This window comes from Neurospora tetraspora (assembly GCF_033439725.1).
Source record: "Neurospora tetraspora strain CBS 560.94 chromosome Unknown B0H65scaffold_8, whole genome shotgun sequence".
Taxonomy (NCBI): Eukaryota; Fungi; Ascomycota; class Sordariomycetes; order Sordariales; family Sordariaceae; genus Neurospora; species Neurospora tetraspora.
In genome coordinates this window covers 1,982,049-2,001,687 of record NW_026944390.1, presented here as the reverse complement: position 1 = coordinate 2,001,687, position 19,639 = coordinate 1,982,049, and the positions used below count along the sequence as shown (strand labels likewise).

Sequence of the window (19,639 nt, the reverse complement as noted above, 5' to 3'; positions counted from 1 at the left end):
GTTGGGGAAACACAAGGCAAGCGGAAATAATACGCGGCGTTCTGTGGCACGGCTGGTTCATCTCAAAAGATTCAGGAGTGTCGGTGCGAGTTAACGTCCGATGTTGGGGTAGTACTCGATTTGTTTCAGGGAGACACACCATAATCATACCAAAATGGGATCGCAGAGATATCTCACACGAACATTACCCTCCATAAATACCCGCGCCAAGCGAGGAATCATGGCAAGCTAAAGAGTGTTGTCTGCTTCAAACAAGGCATGTTGTCTTGGATCGGAGTTGAGTTGATGATGTTATCCGGTTATCTCATGGATGGTGGGGTTGGAGTCTTTCTTGGAGCTGAGCTCAGCTGAGTTGCGAGGGGTTGTGTAAGTGATATACGGTATTGGAAGAATCAACTACGCTGGTCTGCGCTTGAGTACCATGTGAACTTTGATATTCGCCGCAATCAGTCATGACTGATTTTGAAGAGGTTAGTTAGTACTGCACTTTCTTTTTGCCTGACCTGCTTCTCTTTGAGCCCCCTTGCCTCGAATTCGTCATCTCAAGCTAAAGGTACGGATGAGAGTCATCTGCCTCGAATCTCCCAGGTGAGACGGAAGTGTAAATACCGGTAAATGCTGCTCCCCACGAGTTGCCCACCACCAGGCACAGGTCGCGCTAAAATGCCCCGTGACTTGCAGTGCATACGGTTCTTACAGGGCACAAAGTGTCTAGTGGCACGTGCTGCCGTATCTACTCCAGTCTGTGAGGGTCACGCGCCTATCGCATCCAACGGGGGGCCGCGATAACAAGTCCAGAATAAAGGAAGCTTCCGTCAGATACAGCTTCCACAATTTTCCAAAAGTTCGTCTGTTGATATTTCGTTTGCCTTGGTTGCAAGTTTCTTTAAGATACCCCGGCCTTCTTGTTTTGAACGGTTTTTGCTCATATTTGGGAGTGGCAAGATTTCTCATTCTTGCCTTTTCGACTCACACCTGCACTCCCTTTCCAAGTCTCCTCTCGTTTCCTTCCACTTTGCCAAATTCACAAGCGCGGTGAAGTTGCCCCTCCATACACCCGAACCGAACGGCAGACGAACCCGCCTTCCACCACTCAAAATAGCAGCCTGGACCTTGACTGGACCTGGACCGCTGGCACAGACCCGACTTCACCAAGACCCTGTCTGCATCTCGCATCCGATCGCTATATCAATACGACCCAGACACACTGCGCGCGGACTGTTGACGATACATATTTCGGTGCTTTCAGAAAAGCTTCACTTTGCGCGTGCCACTCCCTCACATAAGGGATTGATCCTGCCTTACTTTCATCCACCAAAAAGCCACAGGCAGGTACTTGATTGCACGACACCGGTTTGATACATGCGCGGCAGCCGCAGAGGTGCAGAGATAGAGGTACCGGGTACCCAGATTAACTTCATCCGCCTGTTGTGCCTCCTCTCCAAGCTCCCCACTGCTACCAACCACCACCTTCAGACAACACAACATTCCGGATCGTCCCTCAGCCTCCCGCCGCCGCTAGAGTTACGCCGCTGCGAAAAAGATCTTCTTGTGCTTGTGATGACGGTGGCCGTTGCATCATCTCTCAGCGGGAACGGTTAACCACAGGCTGCACGTCGCCGGCATATTTTCGCCCCGTTCAGTGGAATCACTGGACCCTGAACACCGGATATTGGACAACAACTTACATGAACAACTCAACGCAATATCAAATTCCACTTTCAGATAGACGTCTCGGTCTTGGCATCTGAAAGTCTGAAACGACTGAACCGACGGTGAACCACTACTAAACCGCCAGTAAGTTTGACCCATTCACCCATCTAGATCCCCGGTGTTAACGCCGCTGCGAGTGCGCTACTTACCCTGCGGTGCGGTGCGGGTACTTTGATAACCGCGAACCTGTTGATTTCTCTCTTCCTCCCCGCCTCTTTTATTTTCCAACTTTCACTTTTCATCTCACAAATCAGGCCCCCTCGTTTCCTCTTGCAAACAAGGATCTTTCAATATTTGCCAGGCTGTTTTTTTCTTCCTTTTCCGCTGGCTTTACCTTTTGGGTTGCCTCACGCGATTGTCAACGTTATCCAGTGCTGACAACAACAATCAGGCAAAATACACACATCGCTCGCTACAGTATCGCGGCAGCTCGACAGCATGTCGTGGAACCCGGAAGCGCTCCTGAACCCCAAAGCTTCATCTGCTGCCTCCTCAACCTCAGACTTAACCTCGCAGTCTGGGGCATCCCCTTCATTTCAGCAACCATCATTTGCACATCAGATTCAGAGTGTGCCTTCAAGCCCGACCTTTCAGTTCACAAGTCCTAATGACCAGCCGCTGAATATCGACTTCTCCGGCCTGCCTTATGGCGCCACCCTGCATGGTCATGTGCGCAACACGCCAACCTTTCCCATTTTCCAAAACGGCTTCGGTCCTCAGGTTGAACGACTCCACAATGTCCAAGACCGCATCTCTGTGCCCCAGCCGAAGCGCAGAAAGACGTACAACGAAAATGACCATTTGCGTACAAACACGTTTGGAGGGGCCAGCAGCGGATTGCTTGCGGAAGAGGTCAGACAGAATGGCACATCAGGTGCTTCGACGCCAGTGGCCATGATGACGAGGCAAACTGAGACAGTCGACTTGACGGATGGCGACTCAGAAACTGCTCAACCCCGACAGCAGCTCGACCTGACCAAAGATGAAGAAGTTTGCTACGGTATGATCGAGGGAACTACTATCAACTGCCACCGGGTCCCTGCTCCGAAGCCTGGTATGGTTTCTCTTCTTGGCGAGGGTTACTGGCCGCAGATCAAAATCCTACTGAGGAAGCGAGTGGATGACACCGACACGAATAGAATTCCTGCTTACGATTGCACTCGCGTCATCTTTGGGTATCTTGACGCTAAGACGTCGTATTGTCTGGGAAACCTCCTGACATCTGCTATGGGAATACGTACTGATTGTAGGATCCCGCCAAGACGTAAGAGCAACCCCAACGAGAAAACTGGCGAGGCAATCTCGGCGGCAGTCCCTTTCGAGCTCATGCTTTACGGCCCTCGCAAGCTTGCGATCCAGATCGGAAACCACTTGGCTAGACATCATCTTGCCCTTCTCAGCCCGCCACGCGTCGAGCCTGGCATCAAGGTCTTCAACCCTCATGCGAAGGAGAATAGGCCGGCCCCTCCGGTCCGAGCTAACAGCTTGGGTGGAACAAATTCCTATTCTCTGCACCATTCGGCAACCGCCCGTACTGTTGAGGAGATTCGCAGCGAAGTGATGAGTGTCTTTGACTCACTCCCGAAATCCGAGAGCTTGGAGCAGATGGAGCCCGACCCGCGTATTACCACTGAGCTTCTTAAGCACCAAAAGCAAGCCCTTTACTTCATGACTGAACGTGAGAAAGACCAGATTCAGGATTATGGTGATAAACTCACACGGTCCACTTGGCAGCGCAGAAAGGATGCGCGCGGAGTAGATTTTTATTACAACGTCGTCACTATGCAAAGCCAGAGAGAGCGTCCGCCGCCAGCCTTGGGAGGTATTCTGGCGGATATGATGGGTAAGTTCATCCAAGATATGAATTTTCCCGATTTTGAAACTGACTCTTTCAACTAGGTCTCGGCAAGACGTTGAGTATTTTGTCACTCCTTACAAAGACCATGGATCAGGCTGCGGCTTGGAGCCTTGAAGCTCCTGTTCAACCGCCGAAGCCGCCCGAGAAGAAGCAGCCCAATGCAGCTAGGTACTTTGAGGTGCCCAAACCTCAAGCTATGGGCCTAACGCCGGTGCGATTGAATGGAAAGGCAACGCTCTTGGTTTGCCCATTGAGCACGGTTACGAACTGGGAGGAGCAGATCAAGCAGCATATCAAACCCGACACCTTGTCTTACCACATTTACCATGGTCCTAACCGTGTGAAGGATGTGCAGAAACTGGCCCAGTACGACCTCGTCATCACGACCTACGGATCGATCTCAAGCGAACTCAACGCCCGCGCCAAAAACAAGGCAGGCATATACCCCTTGGAGGAGATGGCTTGGTTCCGCATCGTGCTAGATGAGGCACATATGATCCGAGAGCAAAACACGTTGGCGTTCAAGTCAATCTGCCGGCTTCAAGCAAGCCGCCGCTGGGCTGTCACTGGTACGCCGATCCAGAACAAGCTCGAGGATCTGGCCTCGCTTCTAGCGTTCCTGCGCGTCAAGCCCTTTGATGAGAAGATCAAATTCTTGCAATACATCATTGCTCCGTTCAAGAACGCCGATCCCGAAATCGTGCCGAAGCTTCGCGTTCTCATCGACACAATAACGTTGCGTCGCTTGAAGGACAAGATCAACCTTCCGCCACGAACTGACGAGATCATTAGGCTTGACTTCACGCCCGAGGAGAAACGGGTGTATGACTGGTTTGCACAAACCGCAAAGGAGCGAGTGGCGACTTTGACCGGTCAAGCCATCGGTCAGGAACGCATTATTGGAGGCAAGACAATGATCCACATCTTGCGTTCCATCTTGCAGCTTCGCCTTATTTGTGCTCACGGCAAAGATCTTCTGAACGAAGATGACCTCAAAGAGCTCCAGGGAATGACGGCAGACACGGCTATTGATCTCGATAGTGACGATGATCAAGCCCAGCTTGTCCTATCTGAAAGCAAGGCCTACGAGATGCTCTACCTGATGCAGGAAGGAAACAGCGACAACTGTGCTAGGTGCAACACTAAGCTGGGTTCCAACGAGGTGGTCGACCTCGAATCTGAGCGTCAGGAGGATATCGTCGGATACATGGTCAAGGCTAACTGTTACCACGTCTACTGCAACAAATGCGTCGACCACATCAAAAACGAAGCGTGCTCTACATGTTCGGGCATAACCAGGCCTGGTTGCATAGAACTCCACCGTGCCCGTGCTATGGCCGAACATGAATCGAGAACCGCCAAGGTCGAGAACGGAGACGCAAACAAAGACCTCACCGCTTACTCAGGACCACACACCAAGACTCGCGCACTCGTTGCCGAGCTACTGGCCGACAAGCAGAAGAGCGAGGCGGCGCCCCACGAGCCGACGTACAAATCCGTCGTCTTCTCCGGTTGGACTTCGCATCTCGATCTCATCGAACTCGCCCTCAATGACGCCGGCATCACCTTCACCCGCCTCGACGGCAAGATGACGCGCACAGCCCGCACCGCAGCTATGGACAAGTTCCGCGAGGACCCTTCGGTACAGGTTATTCTCGTTAGCATCATGGCCGGCGGTCTCGGCCTGAACCTGACCACCGCCAGCAGCGTGTACGTGATGGAGCCGCAGTTCAACCCGGCGGCGGAGGCGCAGGCTGTCGACCGCGTGCACCGCCTCGGTCAGAAGCGGCCCGTACGGACGGTCAGGTATATCATGGCGAACAGCTTTGAGGAGAAGATGCTCAGGCTGCAGGAGAAGAAGAAGAAGCTGGCGAGCTTGAGCATGGATGGTAGGGATAAGGGACAGGTGATGGATCGCACGGATGCGGCGAAGCAGAGGTTGATGGATTTGAGGAGTCTTTTCAAGTGAATCTATTTGACTTGCCTCGATGCGGTTTATGGAGGGATGGATGGATGGGTGGTCGCTTCGTTATTATCATTTTTTTTTCCACTTCAAAGACGGGATAGACGGATCGGATCATGCGCGGGTTTTGCAAGAGGAGTTTTGCGTCCGGGCTGGGTCAATACTATGGCATGGCGTTACCTATAAGGCGCGATGGGAACATATTACAACAGGCTCGGCTAGATTATAACATGTAGACGGGCTATGGACGTCGACTTCTCTTCTCCGCTTTGCTTGGGTTGTTTTTCTCCCGCTTACTCGGGTCAAGACAGGATGATAATCAGGGTGGTGGTCTTGCAGTCAGCTTATCTAGAGAAGGAAGGGCAACGGAAACTTGGGAGGATTATGTGCTACAGTACGGTAAACTCGCGGAATCCGGAATCCAGGACAGTCCGGTAACGCAGGATTTGACGTCAATGGCGGACTCTTCCAATCCTACGTTGCCGGACTGTCCTGGATTCTAGATCTTGCGAGTTTATACGGATACTCTTGCGCATCTTGATGAGTTGCTTCCACTTTTACTCATCCATATCACTCTTCTCTTTCTATATATATGGGTTTCTGAGCTTTGTTATTCTTACACTTATGCCATGCATGGTTATACCCCTTAATACTCCTTGCGGCTATCCCATCATATATACATACACACGGTCAAGGTATGGGATTTCTGTATGCAGATAAGGGGAACAATTGCTGGCGGCCGTCGGTAGGATTATCTGGCTAGGCAATGTTATGGTCACAGTACAGTGGGAGTCCAATACCGTGACGTCTCGCAGGAGGTTTACCTAACGATCATGCAATTTACCACGAGGAAGCACTGCGCATGCGTAGTTGTCTACAATCTAGCTAGTTACCTCAGATCGTCTTCACGAAAGAAAGACACAGGCAGAAGATAGGAACTGAAGGAGATAGGAAATTGCAAAGTTCAGAAGCATGGTACGTACTCTCGAAGTGCATGCAACCTTATAAGCGAAGCTTCTCCACTGTCTATCCAACAATAAGCGGGTTTAGCTCAGTTGGGAGAGCGTCAGACTGAAGTCCACTTCACTCATAAATCTGAAGGTCGTGTGTTCGATCCACACAAACCGCATCTTCTTTTGCTTTTTGCGAGTTTCGGATCGTTGTTTCACTGAAGTGGTGTCGGTCGTCTTTCTTTTTCTCTTTTCCTTCAGGTCGTCGTCATGTTTGTGAGTGATCGATCCATGTAAATTTCCTCAAATCCCCAATTCCCCCCCTTTTTGCACGACAAGGAAACTGTTGTAATGGTCGATCGAGATCCGATGCTTCATACTGATCTAGGATATTAGTCTGTGTGTGACTTGTTACCCAACTGCAAAATTATATATGCCATTAAATATGTCTAACGTTCACTTTTACAATTCATGCCCGATCCGATGCTATCCATTAAACTTTCCCCAGAGCCGAGTCAGCTCATCAACTAGACCATGATCCTCCTCAACCCCTCCGTCCCTCCCAACACTTTCCTTCCTGTAACCGCACACCTCCCCTCTCCGCTCTCCCACTTGCCCTCCCTTTCCTTGGTCATGAACTTCTCCTGCCTGGCATGCGTCCCACTCATCCACTTGTGTATGCACGAAAAGCAGTAGACCACACCCGTCTGGCACGCCGCCGGCGTCTGGATCTCGTCCTCGCAAATGGGGCAGAGATCGGAACTCTTGGGCGGTGGCACCGTGAAAATCGGCAACAGGGTCGAAGCCGCTATGGGCGCCGTCTCCGGCGTCGGCTCCTTGCTATCGCTGCTTTCTGCACCACCTTCCTCCGCCTCATCGTCCGCCTTCTCCTCCACCCCATCCTCCGACGTCCTCGTGATCTTCGGCTTGTTGGGCTTATTCCTCGCCTGCGCCTCCACCAAGCCCGTCACCGTCGGCGGCGGCAGGTCCAGACTCTCGGCCGCCTTGCGACTCAGCTGCTTCGCAAAGTCCGACGCGTACCACCACTCGAGGAACTTGAGCGCGAAAATACTCGTCGGCAGCACCAGCGACAAGCCACCCACTAGTCGTCGGCCCATATTCCTCGGGCTTAGCATCGACCCCCCTGACCTGGGTGCACCACCCTTAGCAACCGCCTTCTCCAAAGCCTCAATAGCCTGATAATCCGCTCCATTCATCCTCCGCACCCTCGTCCCGATCAGCCACAGGAACGGGTTATGGTACTTTGTGTTATCAAACAAATACCCCAAGTTAAACGCCAACATGGCAAAGTAATACGCCGCGTTCAGGCTCGGGTACACGTTCCGTAGAAACCACCGGTAGTAATACAGGAACCGTTCCTTCATCTTGGCTCCTTTCGCCGGCGGCCGCGTGTACTGGCCTCCCAGCATGGCGCGCGGCGCGTCGACTTCGTACGCCTCATCCAGCTTCCTTTTTAAGTAAGGGATCCCGACCATGACCGCCAGGTTCTTCCAGATGTCCGCATCGCTTAGTTTCAGTGCGTCACGCACCACGTTGGGCGCCGAAGAAGCGGCGCGAGGGATCTCGGCGGCAAGCGCCTTTTCGCGCTTCAGGCCGTAGAAGTGCTCGGTGAAGGAGCCGCCGCGCGTTTTGAGGTAGTGTCGCTCCACCAACAGGCCGGCGAGGGCGTAGAGCTCGTCGAACGAGTTGAGGATGCGCAGGAGGTGGCGCGGGTAGCGGTGCGTGAGCACGGTTAGGAGGTAGCGGAGCGTAGGCGGGAGGAGAGAGGCGAGCTGTTGTTCGGAGAGAAGCTCGAAGAGGGAGGGCTTGCCGTCGTCGAAGGTGCCGCGGAGGGCGGTGACGAATTCCATTGTGGTGGCGGTTGTGGTTGTGGTTGGTTATTATGCTTGGGGGGCGGGATGTGATGGGATGGGATGGGATGGGCTCCCCGCCGGTTTGTAGGGGGAGGTTGGGTTCGAGATTCGGGTTCCGGTGTCGTTGCGCAATTACGGAGTTTGCCTTTTCTCGATGTATGCCGTCGGCGCGATGTCGTCGTCGGATGATCCGTCAATGAATTGTTGGTTGTCGTTGTCAAGTTTCACGGGGACGGGATGCAATCGGGATGAATTGAAGACGGGGCCGCGGTTCGGGAACGGGGCGATGGGACCTGGACCTCCTGGAAGTTGAACAAGGGGGGGGAGGAGTGGATGCCTGTCGCAACGCATCAAAAGTGGCACTTCCTAGCACTGTGAGTGGACATTTCCCCTGGAGGAAGAAGGGGGTCAAATAACGGGGCACTCGTAGAGCGTTAGGCTGTTAACAGCGGCTCCTTTCTAGAACGATATTGTACATTAACTTCGGCTACGAATTCCCACGAAGCGGAAAAATCAAGTTCGTTTCGTTAGAAGTTTCTATTTGATTATCCCGTTGTAATGGAATGTCCTGTTCTGCTCCCCGTTCTAGTCGTTGTTCTTTTCAATGTTCGCTCTCCCTCTTTCCAATTTCGTCCTCGCTCCTTCCTCCTCAACCTTCAAAGCCACTATATAAGCCCTACTTTCCTACTACTCGCGTATACACGTACGCGCGTGAATGTTCATATACCGTAGTAGTAGTAATAGCCGTAGATATTTCGTAGACCTCCAATTCGAATCGTGACTATGTTATTTCTTTCTATTCTTCTCTTCCTAAAAGTGCTGTCTAAGATGATACATCGTGACTGTGGACCTTAGAGAAGATGGGACTTTGGAGAAGATGGGACTTTGGAGAAGATGGGACCTTGGATAAGGACCTTGGAGAAGAATTCTTTTTTTTTCCTCTCAAAGACCTCTACAACGGAACTACAACGGAACTTTTTCCTAAAAGGCCGTTGATGAAATCTGCTATTGCGTTAACAGTACATGTACAGGCGTATATTTTCTAAGTTCCCGTTAGTCGCTTAACGTGACTTTCGGCAAGCTGTTGAATGCCCTGTTATTTGACCCCCTCTTCCCTCCAGGGTCAATTCAGCTGAACTCAGGCGCATGCTTACTTGCCCGCCATCTTATCGTGGACCTTGATAGGTAGCCGAGGCTGTTCATGTACCCCAAGAATTGTAATGGATACCTGGGCGGCTGGGCGGCTGGGCGGTTAGCCCCTGTGACAGTCACGGCAGGCATATCCCCTCTTTTGGTTTTCAACCTTTCTTTCAGCTTTCAATTGTCACTTTGTCATTCAGTGTTTTGTTTCCCGCTCTCACAATCCCACTGTACCGGTACATACACCCATCCATACATTACACTTCCCTGTTTTGGTGTTCGTTGCCCGGTGGTCGGGTACTAACACCGCGGCGACAACGGAAATCTACAACCGCCCGCGCAGTAACACTACTCAGCTGCAAGCCACAATTTCAATATACATACATTTATTCCTTCCCTTCCCGTCCCGTCCAAAAATGACAATCCGTACCTATCATCGCCCAGTAAAGACATCTGAAGTCGTCGTTGTTTCGTTATCGCCAGACCAACAAAAGATGGCAGTCGGTCAAGGAGGACAACAAGGAAAGGGGTCGGCGGCACCGCCAAAGAGCGGTGGTGGTCAACAACATCAACATCAACATCAACATCAACATCAACATCAACAACAACAGCAAAGTCAACAACAACGACAACAGCAACAACCCTCAAGAAGTGCAGGACCAAGCAGTACCGTCGACCCAAGTCTACTAAAATACACGGGCGAACAACGAATACTCGAACTGAACCGACGAGAACTCGAGAAAGCTTCTAGCGGTGATAGCGGCGATCATGTGCGTCATTCACCTACCAACTTCACTTCACTTCACTTGCCATTCAGCACCACCACCATCTTGACTTATCACCACCACCACATCACCACATCACCACATCACCACATACACATCCCAAGTTCCAAATTCCAAACAAACCTTCTAACATAATCAGCAGGACTGGACAACCTCCCTCATCCCCTTCCTCAAGTTAATCTCCTCCGACCCCTCCCTCCCCCACCCCAAGACCTATTTCCGGTACACGGTCCAACCGCAACACTGCAACCGCCTAGGCAACCTGCACGGCGGGTGCATCGCGACACTGTTTGACTACTGCACCACCATGCCTTTAGCCCTTGTCTCCAAGCCCGGGTTCTGGTATTACTTGGGGGTGAGCAGGACCTTGAACACGACGTATTTGCGGCCCATTCCCGTGGGGACCGAGATCTTTATCGAGTGCGAGGTTGTGGCTATCGGTAAGAGGATGGCGAGCTTGAGCGGGAAGATGAGGAGGGCTACTGATGGGGCGTTGGTGGCTACTTGTGAGCATGGCAAGGTTAATACTGATCCGGAGGTTAGCAAGATTTGAGATGAGAGGATGAGATGAGAGTGTTGTTGTAGTATTTGCAGGCAGATATGGTAGTAGTTACAGACACAAAACACAAATATGCAGGGGAAATGATGAAATGCAAGGCAAGGCAGGTGTGTGTTCAATATGATCCCGTTCCCACGAAGCTCACTTGATGCCATACTGATGTTAACGGTTAGCCATCTTAGACCATCCATCTCATGCTTCACAGTTCCAAGAAAGACATACAAAGAGGTAGCAAGTCCTGCTATGGCCCTTGCTGACCGCCGTGACCGCCCCGCGGCCGCGCAGCCTCCAGGTCCGAGATCTTCCAAAACGCCGTAGGTCCGCAAGGCCCATGAGGATTGTAATCCCTGCCAAAAACGTGGTCAGTATCCAGAAAAGCCGAGAAAGGGGGAACATGATATCATACTTGTCAAACCAGTTCCCAATCACCCCGCGAGCGGACTTGATACCCCCGATCTGGATCCCCTCGCTCCGCCATCTTTCCTCGCCGTCATACAGGGAAGACGTCGTCCACCGGACCTCGCCCTCGGGTGTCATTTGAACGACCCCTGCGACTGCCGCTGTCAGCATACGATATCTATGTGGTCCAAATTATCTGGGTCATGAACTCACCTCTCAGGCCCCAAGTGAGACGCGCCTCTCCGGGAGACCCGTCGAACGACCGAGCATAACCCTTCCAGTGTACGATGGGCCAGATCTTTCCGTTGATCTCAGGATGTCCCGTGCCTGGCTCGGGGTAGATGATTCTGGTGACATTGATCTTCATCATGAGCAACTTGGTTGCCTCGCCCACGTCCAAGGGCGGTCTCGGCATGCTCTCGGGACAGGGCATGCTATCGTCGGGGAAGTTGAATGAAAAGAAGTCGGTGTAATCTTTTGCATGATGCATTAGCAAGTTCCATCATCATATCTTCGATCACAACATAAGCCAGAGTGAAGGCACGACTCACCCAGAAAACAAACCACCCTCAACCAAACGCCCGAGACCCCATACGGATCCGCCATCTCCAAGTGGACATCCCTATCATCCTCCTCCTCTTCCAAATCCCCATCCTCACTATCCCCGTCCTCCTCCTCCATGTCATCCACAGCCCCATCATTTGCAATATCCGAATCCCAATCCTCATGCGTATTCCCCCACAGAAACCAACCGCCATACCCACTCCCCACCCCCATCGGACCTTGCCCTCCTTGTCCGTCCCCATCTCTCGAGTTGCTCCCCGTTCTCGGCAGTTCACACAAACTCCCCTCCCAACACCCCGCAAACGGCGTGTTCCAGACATTCCCCACCATCGGGATCCTGTCCAGCTCCTTCAGCTTGATATTCGTCCTCAACACGAGCAAAATCGCTTCCATCTTCTCCCAATCCACCTTCCCGCTCCCGTCCGCGCGGAACGGTCCCCATTTTGTTCTGATGGTGTACTCGCGGAGGTCGTACACCTTCGACACCGCGTACGGGTAAAGACGAGGAACAAGCGAGGTTCTCCCAAAGAAGGCCGACCTTATCTGGCCGTCGCGGGTAGGCAGCGGCGGGCTCGGCGGGGTGGCGTGTACGTTGGTACCCGGCGTGGGAGGAGGATAGGGGTTCAGGTTGAGCGAGGATGAAAGCGCAGGGTTGTTGGGCAGTGTTAAAGTAGCAGGAGCCTGGACGCCGACGCCGAAGAGACAGTGCATCTTGGCGGACTGTTGCTGGTACTCGATGTAGACGGGGATGCGGATGTAGCGCGAGCGCTCGAGGTCGATGATGGTGCGCATGGGGATGGGGAGGTAGTCGAAGCAGTGGGCGCGCTCGTAGAGCTGGGAGCCCTGGAGGAAGGCGTTGCGGACGGATTCTTTGGAGAAGAGGTGCGAGAGTATGGCGGCGTTTCGCGAGGGGGGATAGGAGGAGGAGACTGGCTGTTGGGTGCTGTGCTCGCTGCCGCCGCCGCGGGTTGACAGGGAAGAGGATGGAGGAATGGCTTTGAGTAGTTTGGTTACGGCGTGGTGGACGAAGGCCATTTTGGGCATGTGTATGTTGGGACATGAGATTTCCAAGTTCTGTTTGGGATGTTAGCAAGCTGGCAACGCAAATCATCATGGAAAAGAAGCATGTCTTGATGATTAAACCCTTCACAGCATGCTATCGTCGTTGTGAGACCTTACCGAATACTCCCGTCCACACAGTCTGCGCAACTTCACCAGATCATTGAGGCTCTGCTCCCAGTCCACATCCTCTGGTGGTTCGTCCTGTGTAGTGTCAGCCAGCATCAGGTCTGAGGAGAGGATGAAGAAGTCGGCAAATTGGTAGTACATACCAAGTACCGATAATAAATGTCACGATGTAGAACTGCATTTCCTTTGACATGTCCCCGTAACCGTCGGCAGATGCTTCGGATACTGGGTAAATCGTCGGGCGCTACATAGCCAAAGATGTTGTTGATGATCTCCGAGGGAAGCTGAGTGAGGAGCACCATGTTGACTTGCGATTACTTGTTTCGCTTCAAGTGACTGATCTTAGTCGACGTCGGAAAGGGGTAGTATCTTCAAGTACTAGTTGTGAGAGGTCAAGAAAGGAGCGAGTATAGGAGCCAAGTAGGTAGGCCGGTAAGAATTTCTAGAGGTAGTGAGGTCGGCAAGAAACGGAAGACGGAAAGAATGAAGGAGTAATGTAATGTGAGATTAGATAAGTAACCGCGAGGTATAATAAGTGTAAAGATGCTTGCAGGAGAAGATACGTTGGTGATGCTGGACCAACAATGATGAGATGTTAGGCGAGGAGGAGGGTCGTTTGGCAATCCCTCGACCGAGGTCTCTGGCAAGGTGATCGAATGTTTTGAAGGAAGAAGAATGATGTTCTGATATTAAACTTTTTATGAGAATTCGAGCTTCGATCACTGTGAGGTGATAATTACCACCTTCCTCAGGTGAGCTTCACTTGCTTGGATGATTGGCAGAATCCACGGGTTGCCTTGGAGAAAGTAGGAACAGACGATCGATCGTAAATGCACGCGAGGCATACATTTAGGTAGGTGCGTTCTGCAGACCGCAATGCAACCGCGGCCCGAGCAATGTTATGACCGAAGGGACGATAGAATGCAGCAAATAGAAACGCATCAGGTCAAAAAAAGGTGTCTCGTCGCGGTTGCGGAAAGATAGACTGAGGAGGGGTTTCCCCAACTGACTTCCCGGATAGGTTATCAATGTGCCCCTCGGGAATCGGAGGGGATGGAATGATCATATCCGTCATTGTACCACGCAAACGCTTTCGTCATGAGAACAGTGCCGCAAATCGGAGATAACACTTGGAATAAAAGCCGAGGACAAGTGCAGTGAGGAGGTGCTTTATTATATAATCAGATGGAAACGCAGCGCTAGCCACCCATTTGAGAGAAAATGAGAAATAAGACCGCGAAATGAAACCACAAAACATATAGCTGGGGTATAGATGAAGTGAAGGATGTGTGGTGAAAGAATAACAACCCTTCAAGAAAAACGCAACGAACGTCCCCTCGTATACTGCTCAGTCCCTTTTCATGTACCGCCATGTCATCATCTCAGCTCGTGCCTTCATCAACATGTATAGGGGAAATACATCATCATCGCCTTCCACCGCCAAAATCGCTCCTTCGCCGACACATTTGCGCACTGATTCCGCCAATGCAATGCCAACCGCACAAAACTCGACATGTAAGAGCCCCGAAGACTGCTATTAAGCCACATTCGCGCCAGCATTCAAATGTATGCAATTATTCAACAGTGTCGCGCCCTCATGAAGCAACTCCCACCTCGTCACCCGGAACGTATCCTTCAACACGACCAATAGCGCCGTGGTCTGGTTGATGCCCCTCATCGACTTGAGGTCCTCCGGTGACTGGATACTGCCGTACTTAATAAGGTACTCGCGCATCTGGCGGACGGCATCCTGGTGGGTAGCCGGCATGGGCAGCCCGGGACAGGCACCCTCCAAAGCATAGCCGTAGCACCACACCACAAGAGCGGCGAAGTACAGGACCCAGGGCCGGTTGAGGAGAACGTCGTCGCGGGCCGAGTATTCTTCATCCATATGGCTGCTGTAGCCGTTTGATTGGGGAGAGCCGGAGCCGGTGGGGAGCAAGACGGATTGCAAGAATTGCAGGGCGTAAAAGGTTGCGTCGCGGGCTTTGGCTGAGGGAGCCCACTGGTCTTTCATGCGACGTGTAGCGCTGCTGAGATCTTGCGCGCCGATTGCTCTGCCCAGAAGGCGCTTGGCTCGGGCAAAGATCTGACAGTCTACAATGTCGATGTGCATGGCCATGTGAGCCAAGTGGTGCAGGACTACACGGCTTTCAAATACCACATCGGTCTCATTACCCCTGACTCCGAAGAAATAAGGGTCAGCCATGTCGCCTCGCCTTTCCTCCAGAGCCCTGTCGAATTCCTTCTTCCAGGAATCGAACGCGCGGGTAAGCGTGGTCCGCCACTTGTCGCGACCTCCAAGAGCCGTGGTAGCCCCAAGGGAATTAACCTGGAGGTCTCTCTGGTTCATGTGCCAGCTAACACTAAGCAGACCCGCCATGAGGATGGTGCGGCCGAATGAGTTGGTTTGCACTGTCTGACCGTTCAATGTTCGCTTGAGCCCGTCGAGGAATCCTATCGGCTTGCCTTGCGACATTAGCTCCGCCTCGATCTTTCCCACTTCTGCGCTACTTTTCGCCTTCCAGAGCTTGTCGTCGCACGGTAGTGGTAAACGCATCTCATGGGCAACCATGACGGTCGAGTGGCCAAACATGGTAGCATGGATGGAGTCAATGACAAAGGCTGCAAATGCTGCACGTCGAGTCGCTTCATTTGTGATCCAATGGTTCCACCACTCGTCTGGTGTGTGAGCCATACCGGATGTTGACGAATGTCTCGAACCGTTGGTCTTGTCATATCTTGGGTTCGGGGGAGAGTCCAAAGCTGACTTGCCGATCAAAGCTCGACCACGACGCATCAACGTGATAGTCGTTGCGTGATGAATATGGGCTCTCTCGTGCAGTTCTCTTGTCGAGTACATCTTCTCATATAGCTCGAGAAGCAGGAGCGTCTGGAACACCCAAAGCTTGGCTGGCGGCCGGCAGTTGGGGTCCTGGAACATCTCCCATCTTAGATGCCAGGCTAAAAAGTTGGACAGCTCGGCGCCCGCCTTGGTAACTTTCTGACCGTATGCCTTATCCAGACAAGCGGCGCCAATGGTCATCATAGCGATCAGGAGCAGATTTGGTGTTTTGTCGGGAGAGAAGGTAGGTTTGTGAAGAATGGGAATCTGGTCGCTGAAGTGAAGCCAGTAAGACACGATATAGGCTTGCATCATCTTCCGACTCAACATGTGGTTCTCGTCGTTGCGGTCGCCCTCGAGAATTTCGTCGCGCTGCCTCTCAATCGGGGCATGGCCGTTTTCGTGGAACCTTTCCTTGATAAGTTCGAATATTTCGGCGCTCTTCAGATCGGAAATTACTGATTCGGGGAGATTTTGGTCCAAAAGGTTCTCAACGGACATAATTTGTTGAGGGGCCATTTGTGGGAAGTAGCCCATCTGACTGGGGTCATTGTAGAACGGATACTGGTTGGTAGAGAACTCTCCATAACTAGCCTCAAGTTAGCAAAGTGCACGAAGAGTGTTTTCAGATAATACTTACTTTAGCCCCTGAACAGGAACTACGGTGGGTGATCCTTCACCATGTGTGTTGAACAGGTAGGCCATAAAATCTTCGGGCATTCCGACATATGGTGACTTGTTGAGGATGCTGTCAGTGCCGAAGACTGGCATTGTCTGCTGCATACTCATCTGATCCAGCCGCACAACCTCCCCAGTATCTTGCGGGTGGTGATCGAAAGACTCTGCAGTTGTTAAGGGCGCATAAGCTTGCTGTTGGGCAACGGCTGCGGGAGACGACGTAGCAAAGTCTGATGGAGGTAGACTAAAAGGAGGAAAATTCTGCGGCGTGACATATGGAACCGCAGACTGAGGTGTGTTCACGGGATGACTATGATACCCCGGCTGCGTAGAAACAGGAGACAACACCCCGTAAGGGCCAACATTCGTCTGCACCGATGGCCGCTGAGGTCCAGGCGGCGAGTGTTGAAGGGGTCTTTGTCCTGTCATGTGCTGATAGTGAGCATCATGCTGCATGTAGTCAACGCCGTTCGAGTAACCATTTGTGGGTGCGCTGGCGGCCATAGGCGTATATGGGCTTCCCATAGCATCTTTGGGTGAGTTGAATTGCATGGTAAGCGGCCTGCCTTTGGGGTATCCATTACCCGGACGGTTTATCTCTGGGGATGCGGAACCCTGAGCCATAAAAGGAGGACGGCCGTCTGTCGTGGGAGAGGCTTGGGACATCAAGGAGTCTTTTCTGCTCAATGCTGATCCTTTAGCTGTGTGGCGCTCCTTATGACGGTTGCAAAGGTCAAGCCTCACGAAAGTGCGTTGACAATCACCAATTCCGCACTTATATACTTGTTTCGGATTGTGGTTCAGCTGATGTCGGTAACTATCAAAGCAAGAGTTAGCGTTAAGTTTTGCGTATAAACAAGGGCCGACGTACAGATGCTCTGCCCTGGAGTAACTTTTCCCGCAACCTTTCTCAGGGCACTCAAACTTCTTGTCCAGACCTTTACGGCTTCTGCGTCGTTTCCTTGCGGGCCCTTCCTCATTGGATGAGTGGGCATCGTTCCCATTTCCATCACCGTCTTCCATATCCTCTAGATCAAGCCCTTCGACATCTTTATCATCAGATCGACTACGACGACGGCCGCGCTCATGCTCATCTTCCTGCTTGATATTGTGCGGAGGCGTCGGCTCCTGAAACTGAGGCATGGCTCCGTCTGGGCGACAGTCTGAAAGGGAGGGTTTAATATCGGTAGACTGTGATGGGAGCACCGAAGTCATGATGGACCGGTTTGCGAACGGGGACTCCGGCCTCGGTAGGGTCACGTCGCACTTGGTGTCGGTCAAGGTGACACGCGCCGGGATAGGAGGGGCTAGAGGATCGAGGGGTGGCGCAACGGCGGTTGAACTGCCTGGGCCACGAACAAGAGCAAATCAGGGTCGCCAGTCTTGAAGGGCGGTGGTACAAGATCCAGATGAACAGCAAGCTCGCCCGGTGATGGTGTTTGTTCCGGTAAAGAACCGAAGTGTGTAACGGAAGTCAGGAGCAGAACGGGAGAAGACAGGTGGAAGGCCCGATACTGGCCACTGCGCGCCAACGGGAGCTTGGTGGTGTTGGGACAAGATCTCTTCCTCGCCGAGACAAGCTGATTCGAGGCTCAGGATATCATGACTGGTATGCTTGGTTTCGGGTCAGAGGTCGGTGGTGGAGGACGAAGGGATCGTCGGCGCCGGACTGGCCAAGCCCCGCACCAAGAGAAGCTTTGGGGAAGTAAGAGCGGGGATCGTGAAGCTCGTAGCGCGGTGGATGGCTTGGAGAAGGCGATTGTTGTTTCCCGTCCTTTGTTCCTGTCAAGACTAGGATAGAGGAGAAATACTCCGAGACCTAGAGGACCTACTGAGTGGGAATAATCAGTAACAAGCTCGATGGGAACGGACCCATGAAACTACCGCCCGCGACGGGAAAGTGGAGGACGGCGATGGACGCCAGCTTGGGCGCATTGGGAAAAGGCGCCTGAACGCCGGAAGGAACCAGTCGAGCAAGCGACCGGGGTGGACGAAACGGGAGGGGTAGTCATCAGCCAGAGGATTATTTCTAGAGGCCGGATCACTTCAGGAGGCGTGGTTCAAGCGAACGGGACACGGCTCCTTGGGAACACTGTTCGTCCATCCAACAAGAACAGCCCGGCCTAGCCTTTTGCCAGTGCCCAGGTCCCTTTGCCTCGTTGGTGCTGCTGCCTGTGGCATGGGTCTACCTCCCGTCTGTAAGACCTAGAGCTGCACGCAAGCAGCCCAGCCAGGAGCTCACCTCACCGAGGCAAGCCAGTCGGTGCACCAAGCCCTTGGGTGTGGCTCAAGGTAACAGCAGACGAACAGGGTCAGAGGAGGGAAGGGGAATGGGATGAGCAGGGGTTTGGAAGGGAGGTAGGGTCGGGTGCGTGTAGTTGAGGGTACACTAAGTCCGTGTACTTTTGGGGCATAGCGAATAGCTTCAGAAAGGGGACAGGGGTAGGTATAAGTGCTGGAAGAGATGGAAGAAAGTGTCAAGGGTATCCATAGATAGGTTGTGTCTTGAAGAGAGCGGAAAGGATGGAAGACAGGAAAGACATTGGACGGGAGGGAAACGGGGGGAGGTGATCCAGACAAGCACATTGTTGGAAAGCCACCTTGTACGACACCAGAACGGCAGTGAGAAGTGACAGAGTTAGAAACTGAACTTGGTCAAAGCACTTGTAAGTGCCAGTACCAGCATGAAGGATCACGCAGTTGCTCCGATAGTCGCGGCCACTGGATAATTGTCTGATGCCCTTGAGTGCTCTCTGATCCGAAGTAGACTCTTATAAGCTGTAACACAATGACGTGCCAAAGGGAGAAAGGCAAAGAATTCGGGATGTCAGGTGGCTCGTGTCTCGTGAAGAATGCGCTGGCACTGGTGAGTGGTGACAGGCGGACAAGCCAGATGGGAGGAGAGACATGTATGTGCCCGGGGTTACCCATGATATCCACGGGACCAATATGAGGGCTTCTCGAACACTTGTTGATGAGACTGCAGTCTGCCGACGCCGGAGGGATCCAGAATGCTGGGACAGATAGGGCATATTATCAAGAGATTGCTGGATGATGGAGATATAACATACTTTGTGAGAACACACACACGGCTGACACGGATGTTTGGCGTAAAAGGTACCG

The 19,639-nt window shown here is 52.5% G+C and overlaps 5 protein-coding genes and 1 non-coding gene across 6 annotated transcripts; 3 read left to right on the top strand and 3 right to left on the bottom strand.

Annotated features, from left to right (window-relative positions):
• The first annotated feature begins 1,723 nt into the window (after window positions 1-1,723).
• B0H65DRAFT_319673 (DNA repair and recombination protein RAD5C) lies at window positions 1,724-5,659 on the top strand. Its single transcript, XM_062823394.1, has 3 exons — window positions 1,724-1,797; window positions 2,105-3,556; window positions 3,613-5,659. Exons 2-3 carry the CDS (start codon window positions 2,152-2,154, stop codon window positions 5,538-5,540), a joined length of 3,333 nt encoding a protein of 1,110 aa, XP_062677798.1. The 5' UTR covers window positions 1,724-1,797; window positions 2,105-2,151; the 3' UTR covers window positions 5,541-5,659.
• A 915-nt stretch (window positions 5,660-6,574) lies between these two features.
• On the top strand, window positions 6,575-6,663 carry B0H65DRAFT_t440. The gene has a single exon. It is a non-coding gene; the product is annotated as a tRNA-Phe (tRNA).
• Window positions 6,659-8,850, bottom strand: B0H65DRAFT_478638 (Pex12 amino terminal region-domain-containing protein). The gene has a single exon (XM_062827493.1). It carries the CDS (start codon window positions 8,353-8,355, stop codon window positions 7,012-7,014), a length of 1,344 nt encoding a protein of 447 aa, XP_062677797.1. The 5' UTR covers window positions 8,356-8,850; the 3' UTR covers window positions 6,659-7,011.
• Window positions 8,851-9,558: 708 nt separating this feature from the next.
• B0H65DRAFT_478635 (HotDog domain-containing protein) lies at window positions 9,559-10,843 on the top strand. Its single transcript, XM_062827492.1, has 2 exons — window positions 9,559-10,268; window positions 10,426-10,843. The coding sequence occupies exons 1-2, from the start codon at window positions 9,915-9,917 to the stop codon at window positions 10,834-10,836; spliced, it is 765 nt and encodes a 254-aa protein (XP_062677796.1). The 5' UTR covers window positions 9,559-9,914; the 3' UTR covers window positions 10,837-10,843.
• Window positions 10,844-11,083: 240 nt separating this feature from the next.
• Window positions 11,084-13,295, bottom strand: B0H65DRAFT_434123 (uncharacterized protein; the record flags this gene model as incomplete). The annotated part of the gene is made up of 6 exons (XM_062825111.1): window positions 11,084-11,189; window positions 11,249-11,390; window positions 11,455-11,715; window positions 11,793-12,879; window positions 12,985-13,068; window positions 13,137-13,295. 6 exons carry the CDS (start codon window positions 13,293-13,295, stop codon window positions 11,084-11,086), a joined length of 1,839 nt encoding a protein of 612 aa, XP_062677795.1.
• Window positions 13,296-14,448: 1,153 nt separating this feature from the next.
• Window positions 14,449-17,924, bottom strand: B0H65DRAFT_319424 (fungal-specific transcription factor domain-containing protein). Its single transcript, XM_062823393.1, has 3 exons — window positions 17,388-17,924; window positions 16,479-17,333; window positions 14,449-16,427 (listed from the first exon to the last, which is right to left on the bottom strand). The coding sequence occupies exons 1-3, from the start codon at window positions 17,729-17,731 to the stop codon at window positions 14,531-14,533; spliced, it is 3,096 nt and encodes a 1,031-aa protein (XP_062677794.1). The 5' UTR covers window positions 17,732-17,924; the 3' UTR covers window positions 14,449-14,530.
• Window positions 17,925-19,639: the final 1,715 nt, after the last annotated feature.